The sequence below is a fragment of the Micromys minutus genome (assembly GCF_963924665.1).
Source record: "Micromys minutus genome assembly, chromosome: 21".
NCBI classification, from domain to species: domain Eukaryota; kingdom Metazoa; phylum Chordata; class Mammalia; order Rodentia; family Muridae; genus Micromys; species Micromys minutus.
In genome coordinates, this window is record NC_137956.1 from 11,177,637 (window position 1) to 11,191,792 (window position 14,156).

A 14,156-nucleotide genomic window follows, 5' to 3' on the forward strand; every position below is an offset into this window, starting at 1 on the left:
GCATGTAAATAATCAGTAATAAACTTTATGTACATCTATGCCTTGTGGAGCCGTACAACATTCACTAAAAAGTATTCAGCCGGGCGTGGTGGCGCATACCTTTGATCCCAGAACAGGGGAGGCAGGAGGATCTCTGTGAGTCCGAGGCTAACCTGGTCTATAAAGCCAGTCCCAGGACAGCCAGGGCTACACAGAGAAACCCTGTCTCGAAAAACGGTAATACATTAACTTGATACCCATACAAAGAGTTGAACAGATACTTAAGCTGCCTTCCGAGTTATCTCTCATGGTTTTGTAAGCTTGAGGCTCCCTTCCCACCCAAGATGTAATCTGGTCGGCTTTTCATTAATTCACGAATACTTTTTGTTTTGTTTTGTTTTAGCTTGACCCAATTTTCTCTAGAGACCAAGACTTTTCAATCCTTATTTGCTGACAGATAGCCCGGCCACTCGCGGACACCCACGGCCTCAGCCCCGCCCCCGTCCCAGGCCCCGCCCACGACCCACCGCTTTGTTACCCGCCTCCCCCGCCGCAGCCTATAAAATCCGGAGCGCGGCGCGCGGAGCGGCAAGCGCGGAACTGGGCATGCTCTGTGTCGCCGCAGCTTTGGGTCGCAAGTAGGAAGCCCGTGCACGACACCGGCGGCGCCGAGTGGAGCGCTGCCGCGGCGGCCTGGGCCGCGGGGCCGGCGTGGGAGCGCGAGACCCGGCGGCGGCGAGAGACCGCGGCCCGGGCTGTCAACCGCGCGGCGGGGTCCGAGCCGGAGCGGGAACGGACAGGACGCCCGCCGCGCGGCCCGAGGGCGCCCCCAGAGCGGAGCTGCGGCCGGGAGGAGGACACGGCCATGGGGCTGCTGTCCCAAGGCTCGCCACTGAGCTGGGAAGAGACCCAGCGCCACGCCGACCACGTGCGGAGGCACGGCATCCTCCAGTTTCTGCACATCTATCACGCAGTCAAGGACCGGCACAAGGACGTGCTCAAGTGGGGTGACGAGGTGAGCCCGCGCGCCTTTGTTCTGCCAGGCCGCCCGCGGTCCCGCCGCCGGCCCCAGGCTGGGCGCTGGCGACTCGGGCTCATTCATTCCTGTCGGATCGAAAGCCTCTGGGATACTGGGAGGGCCTGAGCGGGAGTGGTGTGTGTGTGTGGTGTGTGTGTGAGCAGGAGGGGTGTGTGAGTGTGTGAATAAATACCTGCCTTCCGGCGTCCGGTCGCACAGTTCGCCTTGGAAATGAATGTGAACTGGACCAGCTTGCCCCGGCTGGCTTGCTATCACGTTTCAAATCTCCAGGGTGTTTGCTTCGGCCCTCCATCATCTCTAGGTTCTTTTCTTAAACGCCTGTCACTTCTCACACCTATCCGCAAACTTTAGAATTATACATTGCAACAAATTCATTACTAGACCTAAGGACTCGGGATCCTCTTCCTGTAAGACGGAAGACTTCGTTATCCTGTTTAACTGTAAAAGTTTACAACTTAGAGGTTAGGTGAGACTGGTTAGAACCTGCAGCTAAACCTTACCAGTCAGTGCTAAAACTTTTGCATGATCTCTGGCACCCTTTGCTCGAACCATCTGAAAGAGGCAATGCTAGAAACACTTGTTTTTGTGCATTCCCTATTTTAAAAAAAACGTATTGATAAAAAGATACAGAAGGTTAAATAACCTCTTGAGTCTGACCTTTGTTGTGTGGGTTTGGCATTTACCGTAGATAGGGTGCCACTCCTGCATGTCATTTATCGTTTAGTCAGTATTATCCTTGGGCTGAGTTTCAAAGTTTTGCTGTAACAGCATAGAATGTCTTGCGAAAAGTTAGTTTTTCTTTATGTAATGTTGTTGGTAGATGATTCTGCCATCTGCAGCTGGAAGAATTATGCTTGGGCTAAGGAAGTGTAAGGACTAATAATTCACATTTCTACAAAAATTGTCTTTTTTTTTTTTTTCTTCCAGGAAAGGGACACATGCATTTGGCAGTTCTCCAGTTTTAGTCCAGAGTTTGTTGCATATTTACATTTGACAGGTCTTCATTTGTGTTCTGTGTATCATTCACAGGCAGGGACATTGTGGTTTTCAATTCACCTGTTTTTCCTAGGGCCTAACTATGTGCCTGGTAGACTTGGCAGCAGCAAATTGTGGCGTCCTTTAAGGTTCTCATGGAACCAGCCATTGTTGAGCAATCAGAAATTTACTTCTACATCTCTCACCTAGGACCTCATAGAGACAGAAAATAAAAACAAATGAATGTCTTTGTAGCCGTTCTAGGTTGAACTTCATCCACGGGAGATGTCCAGTGCACAGCAGTTCACCAAGTCCCTTTCCTTCCTTGCCTTTTCTGCAGTAACCCGGAACCTCCCAGATGCCTCTTTCTGTTTTAGGAAGTGCTCCCCCTGTTGGCAGGAAGAGCATATACAACTAACTTCCTGTTTCCAGAGACTGCCGGTGGCAGAGTGAGCCTTGGAGAGAGGAGCTGCAGAGGAGGTCTCAGGTGCACCACACACATTTCCATCAGGACAGGATTTGGTGGATAGGGAGTTGGTACCAAGTTTACCTTCGTCCCCACAAAACGTCCAGGAGAGTAAGAAGCCTGGCAATCTTGTGCACTTGTATTCTGTCTGTCTCGGGGGAGAATGTCGAGCCCAGCATTTCAGCCAATTGACACTTTTTTCTTTAAAAGATAGGGTTTCTCTGTGAAGTCCTGACTGTCCTGGCCCTCACTGTGTAGACCAGGCTGGCCATAAACTCACTCAGAGATCTGCCTGCTTCTGCCTCCTCAGCCTTAAAGGTCTGCACCATCGTTGTCTGACAGTTAATATTTCCTGAAAGGAACATGCTGGGCAGGTCTGTAGACGAGTTGGACTCCGGAGGTGTAATTCTCCAGTAATAAACTGCCTGGCTAACACTGTTCCTACATCAGATGGTATCAGCAACATCCCTGGGAAACTTAGCGGCTGCTGAAAGTGCACGTCCAATTCTCTTTTTGCAAATACTCTGTCATAAGTTATGTACAAACCTATGAGCTGGTTCCCCCCCAACCTTCCCGAGTTGAGAGTTTACTTGGGAGTAGCCTGACACTGGAAGGATTAAAACTCTGAAAAGTTCCTAGATGATGAGGGAAAACCAGTATTCTTCTGGTGCTCCTGAAATGACACTTCAGTGAAACCTTGGTCTCCCCTCCAGGGGGTTTATGCTCCTGCCCCTGACCTTTGGAGTACAGATAGGTAGCCTCTATTGTGGCACTTTTCCATTTCTTCTGGCAGTCTCATGCCCTAGTATTTGTTGTGATGTCAGCCTATGTACAAGAGCAGAAGTTACCACAAGCCCATGTGCACACTGGGAACTTACTGTCATACACCGAGGAGATGTCTGAAGGCCGGTCAGGATCTTAGCACGCCGTCTGTAAGTAGAAGCCTAGGTGACTAACTGAGACACACTGAGGGGGAGGTGTGTTGAGTGGTATGGGCCCTGGAGATGAGCTCTGCTGGGGGAGAAGAGTTTTAGATGTGATGTGTCGCACTGGATAGGCACAGTACCTAATATAGCAGTGGTTTTCAACCTGTGGGTCACATATCTGATACCCTGCATATCAGGTGGTTATATTACAATTCATAACAGTAGTGACATTACAGTTACTAAGTAGCAATAAAAATAGTTTTATTGTGGGTGGATCACCACAGTGTGAGAGCTGTGTTTGAGGGCCTCAACATTAGGAAGTTTGACACTGTATGGGAGCTTTGGACTTGGTTGGAACAAAAACAAGAACAACTGCAGCCAAACCTTAAACCCAGTCATAGCTGTGTTTGGAAGATATCCTGCCACTTCAGAAATATTCGGCTACATGTATGAGGACAGTGTTTAACCACCAGAAAGAACCATGGTTTCTGTTTGCCAGACTGACTGTTGGGTCTTGATTCCGCTTTTCTCTTTCTTCCAGCTTTTACGGTTTTACAGTTTGAGTGTAGACAATTTGGATAGATTTTGTTGTTGTTGTTGTTGTTGTTTGTTTATTTTTTGTTTTTTAAGGTCTTTTTCTCTGTTTTTCTACCCATGCCTATTTCACCTTTAGTATGACAACTCCTAAGTCTAGCCACCATTGATTATGATGTTCCTTTGGGAAATGGAAGTTTTAACTTGAAGAACCAAATACTACTTGGTCCCTGGTGAGGATGATGTGGGAAAGGAGCCTTTTTGTGTCTGTATTTTAAAATACTGATGGAGGAAGCTGAGTGTAATGGCACACACCTTCAACCCCAGCATTCTGGAAGCAGTTGGAGCTCTGAGTTCGAGGCTAGCCTGGTCTATGTCCTGAGTTTCAGGACAGCTAGGGATACATTGAGAGACCCTGACACAGACAAACAATAAGTAAAATACCCTATACTGTGGTATAGCTACTATAAACATATATTGCTGTCAGCTTGGCCTGGCCTTTTCAGTTACAGAGTAGCAGGACTGAAACCTGATTCTAATGTTTGAGATTATTTGCACTGCTTGGCATGTTCCCAGATCCCCTTTTACAGCACTTACACTATGCAGGTCATGGAGCTGTCAGGATATAATACAAAAAGCAGGTGATGTGTAAAAGATGTGATGTGCAGGGAGTGAGTAGAGTTCTGTGTGAACAGTATAAAGGTTTGACTCAGTCGTGCCAAGAACCAAAGCCTCAGACTCATGGGAAATGGACAAGTGCATGGGAGATTGGCAAGGGCTTCCCCATACCGGGCGGGCTCAGAAGTGGCAAAGCCTTCCTCTGGTTTGAGTGTGAGTGTTACATCCTAAAACCCCTCACCTACAGAGACCTCCTACAAGATGAGCTGATTCCCTGCCCCTGTGTGGAGGCTCCTGGTTGTTGCTGTAGTTGGTGCCACACCTTCAGAGCGAGCATAACATGTCTGAGCCCTGCTTGTGCCTCTTCATCTCAGCCCATGTGGCAAAGATGAGACCATTTAAAAAAGTAATATATGTTAATAAAAATCTAAGCAGTAAAAAGTGTTGATCCAGGAAAAGGAAAGCAAATATTTTGAGATGTTTTTAACCAAATACAGTAGTTTATTCTCAAAGAATATGTCTTCCCCAAACCCAGTTATTCCAGGTTTGCTGCTTTGTCTCTAGGATATGCTCAGCAAACACTACCACTAAGCTATACCCTCAGCCCTTTTTACAGTTTTGAAATAGGCAGGCCTTGAATTTGTAATCCTCCTGCTTCAGTCTTCCCAGAGGCTAGAGTTATAAGCCTGTGTCAGCAGACCTTACTTTACATCTCATTTAAATAACCATACACATTGTGGAGGAGACCTTCCTCATTTCCTTGTTCTGTTTTTACAGCCAGATCTGCTCTTAGCTCAACAGTTAAGAGCACTTGTTTTTCCAGAAAACCCAGTTTCCTTTGCCTCTCATACTCTGGTCCCCACACCCTCTTCTGTCCTCTTAGAGCCAGCCAGCCCTATAGTCCTGTGGGGTACTGATAGCATACACATACACTGAAATAATAAAGATTAATAACATTGCACTTCAGAACCACACTTATTCACTTACTAGAATCAGCTGTGGAACACATCTCATTCTTTTTTTAATTTAATTTTAAGCTTTATTATTTAGAAAGCGTTATAAATAAAAATGTCACACACCAGAACTAGACTAGATGAGGACCGATGAGCTTCCATTGCGCTAGGACAGAACCACCACCTCAGAGGCCGGTGGGAGAACAAGGCTGACAAGTGAGGTCCATGCAGAGCCGCAGACAGTTTACAAAGTGAGGGTCGTGCGAGGTTGGGGGGCACCCTCACAGAAGCAGGGAGAGGGAGGATGGAATGGGGGTTCCAGAGTGGGAACCAGGGGATAGATAACATTTGAAATGTAAATAAATAAAATGCTCAGTTTCTTTTAAAAAGGACCATCCGAGTTAAAGACAAACCATTTCATAGAAAAGGTAGTTTAAACATTTCATTGAATAGCACCAGCAAGCAGTAATGAATAATCTGAAGGGTCACTCCTGTCTAACACCGGGGAGGAGCGTGGAACAGATCCACGTTTTGAAGAAACCGAGGTCACAAGACTCTTGTTTCTTTGGAGTTTTCTCACAAGTACTCAGAATTCTCCTCGAATGACTCCATTTTGGACCATGTTCTGGCAGAGTAGCTATTCAGAACACAAACTGGAATTTCATGTTGGATTTTATATTTTGATAGTTGAATGAATATATATATGAGTATATATATATAAAAAACTAGTACCAAAAATGAATACAACTAGAAAAACAATTAGTTTTATTTGGTTCATTTATTTGGTTCATGCATTCAGTTCTTTCTTATTTCCTAATGTTTAGCTTTTTAAGATTCTCTTTCCTACATATACTGTACTTTGAAATTTAAACTTTTCTGACACAGTAAGACTCAAAAGGCCATGTTTCCATGGCTGCTTTCAAATTCAGGAGTATTTATTAACAACTTCCTGTATACCTGTGGTTCTCAACCTTCCTAATACCATAATCCTTTAATACAGTTCCTCATGTTGTGGTGACCCCAGCCATAAAATCATTCTTACTGCTACTTCATACTGTTGTGAATCATAATGTGAATATCTGTGTTTTCTGGTGATCTTAAGTGACCCCTGTGAAGGGGTTGTTTGACACCCCCACGGGGGTCTTGACTCATAGGTTGAGAACCACTGCTGTACACTAGCACTTCTGTGCTGGGCCAGGAACAGGGAGAATGAAGAGAAGGAAGCTTGCTGCCGTTGAGAAAGTCAGTGGCTGGAGGACAGGCTCCAGAGTAGAGTTCATGTGGCTTTGACAGAGCCAGCACAGGAAACAGGTAGCCAGAAGTTGAGGCTGAAAAGAAGGTTGAGTCCATGTTCTTAATGTGCTTGTTCCTAGGCTGTGTAGGGAGCTGTGTGGGTGTAAGTTGTTACTCAGCAACAGAAGAGAACAGATATTTGCTCATCTCCCGTAAGGCACAGGTGGCAGACCAAAGAAATAATTGCATCGCAGTCCAGCTTGGCAAACCATTGTGCTTATTAGGGACACTTGCAAGGGTTTGAGGGGTGACTTTCAGGAGAACCGATCGCTAGAAGGCAGTGGTATCACAGGAAATGCTACCCCAGTTTGGGTGGTGACTCATAGCTGGCCATGGAACATGCAAGCAGTGGGTAGTTCTGTCAGTCTCCCTGCTCGTCTCTAGTGTCTGTTCACTGCTTCCGTAGACCTTAGTGATTTCACGAACTTCCAGGGTCTCAGGGTGTGCTCCTCCCCACTGCTTTCATGAAGGAAATATTTCAGTTTGCAGGAAAGTGCTACACATAGTCTCCCCGGAGGTTCAAAGATAGTATTTGGGGATTTCTTCTAGATCATTTGATAATAGCCTGAAAGATGGGTCAGTACTGAGGGTGCATAGAGACAGGCTCACAGGCAAGCATGTAGTACTTGATAACAGGGGTTTTTGTTTGTACTTTTTTTTAACGTGTTATAGTGCTGGTCAGACCTAGAGGACCTCACACATGGCGGCCACAAGAGCTCGTCCTCTGTAAGAGTTTATATTGATGCATGATTGTAAGTAACCAGCAAACTTGGCTGTAAGCCCTGGTCTGTTCTACTCTGTTGTTTGAGTGTCACCTGTGGTCATATTGTATCTGCTGTGGTCAGGATTTTGAAGTTTAACTAATTTCCACAATAAGATTACAAAGGTATCCTAAAGACAGATATTTCATATGACACAAATGTCTACACAGGTCTATTATCTTCTTTGCAGTTTTCTTTGAAGACCCTCTGAAGATTGTTTTTAAGTCCTTTGTTTCTAAAAGGCATGCAGATTTCTCAGAAACCCTAAAGTAAGAGACTCCTGAATATTTTTCTTCAAACTTAGAAACCAAAATATGAGATGTGACCTGGGGAAATGGCTCAATGAATAAAGTACTTACCATGGAGCCTGAAGACCTGAGTTCAAATCCCCAGAACCCATGTAAAATCCCTGCTCTCTTATGAGGCCATAGGAGGTGAAGACAGGATAATCCCTAGAAGGTTATATGCCAGTTAGCCTGGCACATACAGTAGAAAAGGGGCAGAGACTGTCTAAAGTAAGATAGAAGACAAGAAGACTGCAGAGGAATGCACACACACATTTACATGTTACATGCACAGAAAATCTGGGATTAATTTTTATCTCATTGGAATTAACCATAGGAGTCAGACGGTGGGGTTCATAGTACTCAAGGTACAGGCATAGTCCTAAGGATCAGCTGAACTTCTCTGAACTATTTAAAATAGTTAGAGATAACAGCAGTCACTGAAAGTTCAGAAAGTTTAAAAATCCTCATGGATTTTGTTCTGAGAGCTGCACGTCTCAGACATATCTATTTCTGTGGCATACATGGTGAGTACAGTGAGGGCTTTGGAGTTACATGTTTTGAATTCCTGTTACATGTTTCGTGATTTGGTTCCTAGAAACTTAACACCACATTCTACTGTTTCTCACAGGACTTAGGAAAATAAACATGGTATTAGGGGTGTACTTACTCACCTCTCTGGTGCCTCAGGCACGGGGCGGGGTGACACCCCTAGAGAACACCCAGGCATGTTCTTTCTAGTGATATATAGCTTCTGTACTGAAGCTCTGCAGTCCATACTTCTCACATGCTTAAGATGGCGCCCTCAGTTCCCCTCCAGCTCAGCTAACTTCAGGGCAGTGGAATGAAAGCTGCCTCTCTCCATACGCATGTGACTAGAACTCTGCAGAGGAATATAGTTTGGTTGGGGAAAGAGCGAAGGAGTTCATTTGTCCTAAAAGTCTAGATGCTAAAATTCTGAAGCACAGTTGTTTTGAGGTAAATAATTCCTTGTATTTATAGCACTCTGAGTTATTACTAGCCAAAACAAACATCACATCAGTATGCTTTCTTCTTAGGCTTGAGTGAGAAGACTAGTTTGGTTAATAAACAAGGTGGGGCTTCATACATGTCAGAAAACTTAAGGTGGCATGCTGAGAGTAATTGCATGATGAAAAAAGTGACTAACACAAAATCAGAGGCCCAGAAACTAGATGTTTCATGTCATTCTTGAAGCATGAAGAAGCAGGACAGCGGGTAAAAGTGCTTGCCCCACACCCCTGGCAGCCTGAAAGTGGCTGCTGGGACCCACATGTAAGATGACACCAACTCCTACTAGTTACCATCCATCTACATACAGGTACCACAACTGCCCCAAGTCCTACGTTAATAGAGAAATGTATAATCATGAGGGAAGACTCTACACTCGTGGCTTCTTTTTATACCACTGTCAGAGTGTCTGGGTCAGCATTCCGGTCTTGCTTAGGTTTTTGTCCTTTCTACAGTAATAGAAATGTTTTAGTACTAAATACTCTGTACTATTTAGTTGAGATCAGATAACTGAAATTTTATTTTATATTTGCCCTATATTAAATAACCATAAGTAGAACTTAACTTTTATGAGAGTTGCAATCCTATTTTCTCTCTTTTAAAGGCTTGATTTTTCACATGGGTCTCTTCTCACTGAACTAGGCATGTGAAGAATTTCCTCTGTGGGCCAAAGTCTCTCAGAGAAGTAAGTCTATGTACAAGAAAAGTTCACTTATGCAGTGTTCATGTTCTAAAGTTAAAAAACAAACAAACAAACAAACAAAAAACACCAGCTCTAGAAGCTACAGGCCTGATCGAGCATACCAGATGCCACCCAAAGATCAGATCAGGATGAAGCCAAGTCTACTTTGATTTCTAAATATTTAAACTTCCTCTGGAGTGTATTGTATAATTCTGTGACATAAATTGACATCTTGAAGTGTGTGAGGAGGATGGGGAGCTATTATCTTAGGATATATTGAGATGTTTTAAGATTCCACTAAAGCCATTCCTTTTTAAGGCATGAGCAATTTATTATAACATCTCACCAGTTTACAGTACTGCCATATTATCACAGGCAGAAGGCCACAGGACACTTGGTACTCCAGAACTGACCAGTACTCCAAAGCTAGAGTGCACCTTGAATCAAATCTGACCCATCTCAAAATTTTGTATAAAGATTTTTGCATTAGAATTTTGTCTTAGTCATTGCTCTGTTGCTGTGGAGGGACACCATGACCATGGCAACTTTAGCAGGGAAACGTTGAATTGGGTCTGGCTTACACTTTCATATTATGGTGGAGCCTAGCAGCACACATGGCACTGGAGCAGTAGCTGAAAGTTACATCCTCATGTGCTGGACGGGGGAACAGAGAACCTAGTCCTGACTTAGGCTTTTAAAACCTCAAAGCTCACCCTCAGTAAGACACTTTCTCCAGCAAGGCTATACCTTATGGATTCAATATGGCAAATACATGAGCCCTTGGAAGCCACTCTTATTCAAACCACCACAGACTGTCAGTTTTACACTGTGCTCGGTGCAAATATTCTTGGTCTTGGCTTCCAGGTAGTACCAGTGCAGCTCACACCTTCAGGCACAGGTTTGTGAGTCATGCAGGATGTGGAAATGATGCTGTCCAGTTTGATGCCTGAGGGTATGCCCCCAAATATTTTTTGTGTTGGGAATCTTGTTTCTGAGACCCCAGGCAAGGTCCCAGGGTAAAGAGTTTATGATTTAGAGAATAACTATTATGGGATGATGTCTAGTGTGCAAAGTTGTGAAGGAAGTTGTATTTACGTTGAATAGTTCTATAGACACTTGCCTTTGTGTGGCCAGTGCTCCTTCTAGGAATTAGCTTTAATTTAAGTGGCATCTCCTCTGGGAACCCCTCTGAATCCCTATTTTTGATTAGGCCCCGAGACTGCATACATTTTGAGCACCTTGATTAGCTTTCTCATGTTACTGCCTTTCTAGCTCTACTGCGATACTGAGCAGAAGCTGCATCTCCCAGGCTCCTCAGTGTTCCCTGTGCCTGCTCCACTCAAGGTTTTGTTGAAGAATGAAAGAACAAAAGAAATAGTGTTAGCTGGACTTAGATCTAGAAAACAGTTTTTCACACAGCAAAATAATTAATAACCAATTTTGGGGAAGAACTCCAACCCTCTCTGATTTAGTCATCTGTTACCACTGGCACCTTGACCATCACAGTGGCTGTGGATTTGCCCAGGAGTTGGTCTAAGGAGAAAACTGGGTCTCTGGGAAGTGCTGAGGGTTCTAGAAATTGACTCAAACTACTACAGAGGCGAGAAGCCCGCCAGCCATGGAAGGGCTTGCCTGAACCTGGAGGTGGGTGCAGACTTGTCTAAGCTATGAGAACTTTGTCTTCCTGCCCTTCTACACTGACCTTCCCTGAAATGTAAAGGGTCCTCAACATGTAAAGGGTCCTCTACATGCTGGAGTAGGGATAATATATAGTACTTTGTGGCTCTTTAGACATCAGGTTCAGGTGTGTGTTGCATGGGTTAAGTAGTTTTTGAGTATGGAGATTTCTTAGTTGTTATTCATACAGACACTGACCAAGGAGCTTTCCTAAAGTACTTCTTTCTCTGGCTCACTTTCTCTGTACTCACCTCAAACAGAAACCGAGAAGGCAGTGCTTCACTAAAAGCCCAGCATGCTCAGATACTAGCTCCCTTCCCAGCGGCTTCACAGGTGTAAAAGAGGAGGCGGAGGTCGGCAAATGCCACTCACTGGCTTCATATAATTCCTAAGATCTTAAATATTACTGTTACTTCAACCTTTAATACTACAAATACTTGCTGTACCCCTGTTCTGTATTCAGTATATCACAGCGAACTTTACATCACCTTTAATTAATATTCTTTTTATTGGTATAGTTTCACATGAATATAAAGATGCTTACATTTGCTCAAATCTGCATTATGATTTCGGGTGTATGGTTGATCCTAGCAACAGTAACACACCACTGTTCACAGTAGTCTTTTATGTGTGTCCTTGTCTTGATTTTTGAGATTTGAGACTAGATTTTTGTCTCTGTTCTTGACTCATCTGTTGAAAGTTATTAGGGACTTTATCTTACAGAATAAAAATTACTGTCAGCAATGGAAATATCAGGAACCTAAATGTTAATGTATAGGGAAAGCAGTATATGTTGGGCAGGCGTTTTTTACTGGTCCTGTTTTCCATATGGAAGGATAACTCACAGGTGCTAGATAGTCTTGTTTCAAATTCTGTGTAGGGAATTGTCTTCTGTGTGCTATGGAGAATAGACATATATGTGCTGAAAGTTTTATTTCTCCCCCTGCTACTCTAGGATGCTCCATTGATTATATGACATTGAATTCAGTCACTCTGCAGCCCATTTATGTCTTCAGAATGGTGTATGTGTTCAGTCTGCTTATAAGATGAGCTGGAATTCAGGCCTTATATAGCCTAGGCAGGGCTGGAGGATCCGCATATTCAGTCCTTTGTTGTAGGGCTAGTTCCTAAGACAGCCAGAGGTTCCTGAAGCCATAGACAGTATAGAACCATAATATGATCCTCCTACATATATGTAAGGATAATCAAGTTCACTTGTTGTTCACAGGGAGAGAGTAACAATTAAAATGCATTATAAGAAGAGTTATGATTGATCTTTGTCAGAAGTAAAGACAGTTTTGGGGACTGCAGGTAACTGAAACCAGAGAAAGAAAACCTCATGTAACTGTTCCTGTTAGTCACCCCGAGTGCTGCCTACATGACTTAGCTGGATTTTGCTTGCTTTAACTTGTTCCTCTTGGAGAACTGGGAACCTGTCGGTCAGAAGTCCCTGTCCCGGTAGACTAGCTGAAATTATTTCTGAGGTGGCTGTCAGACAACCCCTCCCCAAGCCTTTAACACGATAATTCATCCTCAGCATCCCAATACCTGGGAGTTGCTATGGTAGCAACTGGAAAGAACACAGAAGGAAGTGGCACCTGAATAATGTCTGTTCCCAGAAAAGGTGCGAACGCTCATTTTAACTCTTTCCTCACTCTCACGCCCATTTCTCTACAACCTCCTGAACCCCAGTCTGAGGAACTGACTTCTGCCTTTGAGCTTGTTTTGAATTGTACCTTATTGATAATTTATCACTTCCATTCCTGGGCGCCTTCCCTTCTCCATTGCACTCAGTTGTGTTGCCCCAGATTCCCCAGGGGTAGGAATGACTCTGGTGCAGTGACTGAGGATGCTGTGTGTTGTCAGTCCTTGCAGTTGGTGTGACACAGAAGGCCTCCCACACTGTGGCATTATTTTCTCTGGAGCTTTGTTTTTGTTGTATCAAAGGAAACAGGAAAGGAGTAAAATCCAGGCACCATCATGGAGTCGTGGATTGTGGCTTTAGATGCGGTACCTGGGAAGCTTTGGCTTACTCCGTCATTGTGAGATCACTCATCCATTTTAGCCCCACTTTGGACTTTTATAAGATTTATTTCAAACTTAGGCCCTATAAAAAGTTGGTTTTTCTTTCTTATGTAGAAAATATACTCTGTTTGCTTCATGAGACCACAGGATGATTACTTTTTGACTAATAGTCAGGTTTGTTGGCATCTTCAGGGTCATTGATTCACGTGGCTGATTTAAAACTGACTGAGTTTGAGCTCTCTGTCCTTTTGCTCTTGATGCTTTCAGTCTGAGGCCAAGACTTCTGAAACTTAGGATTCAGGTTTAAACTAGGAAGCTAATCAAAGTCATTTCAGTTTAATTACCACAGAGATTCTGTTTGTTTGTCCACAGGTATTCTTGCTTACTTTGGACACAAATCAATGATGCAGACCCAGTTCTCCTAGTCTTTCTTTTAGAAAGCATCTTATCTGCTTAAGGTATGCGTAACTGGTAATGCCAGGCAGAAGCATGCAGCCAGAGTTAAGGGGGAAGGTTCCTTTTAGCTATCAGAAGCGGCTTAGGAAGAGCTTTTCTGGTCTGTCCAGGAAGTAGGGACCTGTAGTGATAGAGTGCTCTGTCCAGGAAGTAGGGACCTGTAGTGATAGAGTGCTCTGTCCAGGAAGTAGGGACCTGTAGTGAGAGTGCTCTGTCCAGGAAGTAGGGACCTGTAGTGAGAGTGCTCTGTCCAGGAAGTAGGGACCTGTAGTGATAGAGTGCTCTGTCCAGGAAGTAGGGACCTGTAGTGAGAGTGCTCTGTCCAGGAAGTAGGGACCTGTAGTGAGAGTGCTCTGTCCAGGAAGTAGGGACCTGTAGTGAGAGTGCTCTGTCCAGGAAGTAGGGACCTGTAGTGAGAGTGCTCTGTCCAGGAAGTAGGAATGCATGGTAAGTGAGAGT

General features: G+C 44.3%; 1 protein-coding gene across 1 annotated transcript in view; it reads left to right on the top strand.

The window, feature by feature from the left end:
- The first annotated feature begins 589 nt into the window (after positions 1–589).
- Positions 590–14,156, top strand: part of GCLC (glutamate-cysteine ligase catalytic subunit) — a 33,822-nt gene continuing 20,255 nt past the window's right edge. The window contains exon 1 of the mRNA XM_080934006.1: positions 590–994. Coding sequence (XP_080790132.1) covers positions 845–994 — 150 coding nt within the window. The 5' untranslated portion in view covers positions 590–844. The remainder of the gene's footprint in view (positions 995–14,156) is intronic.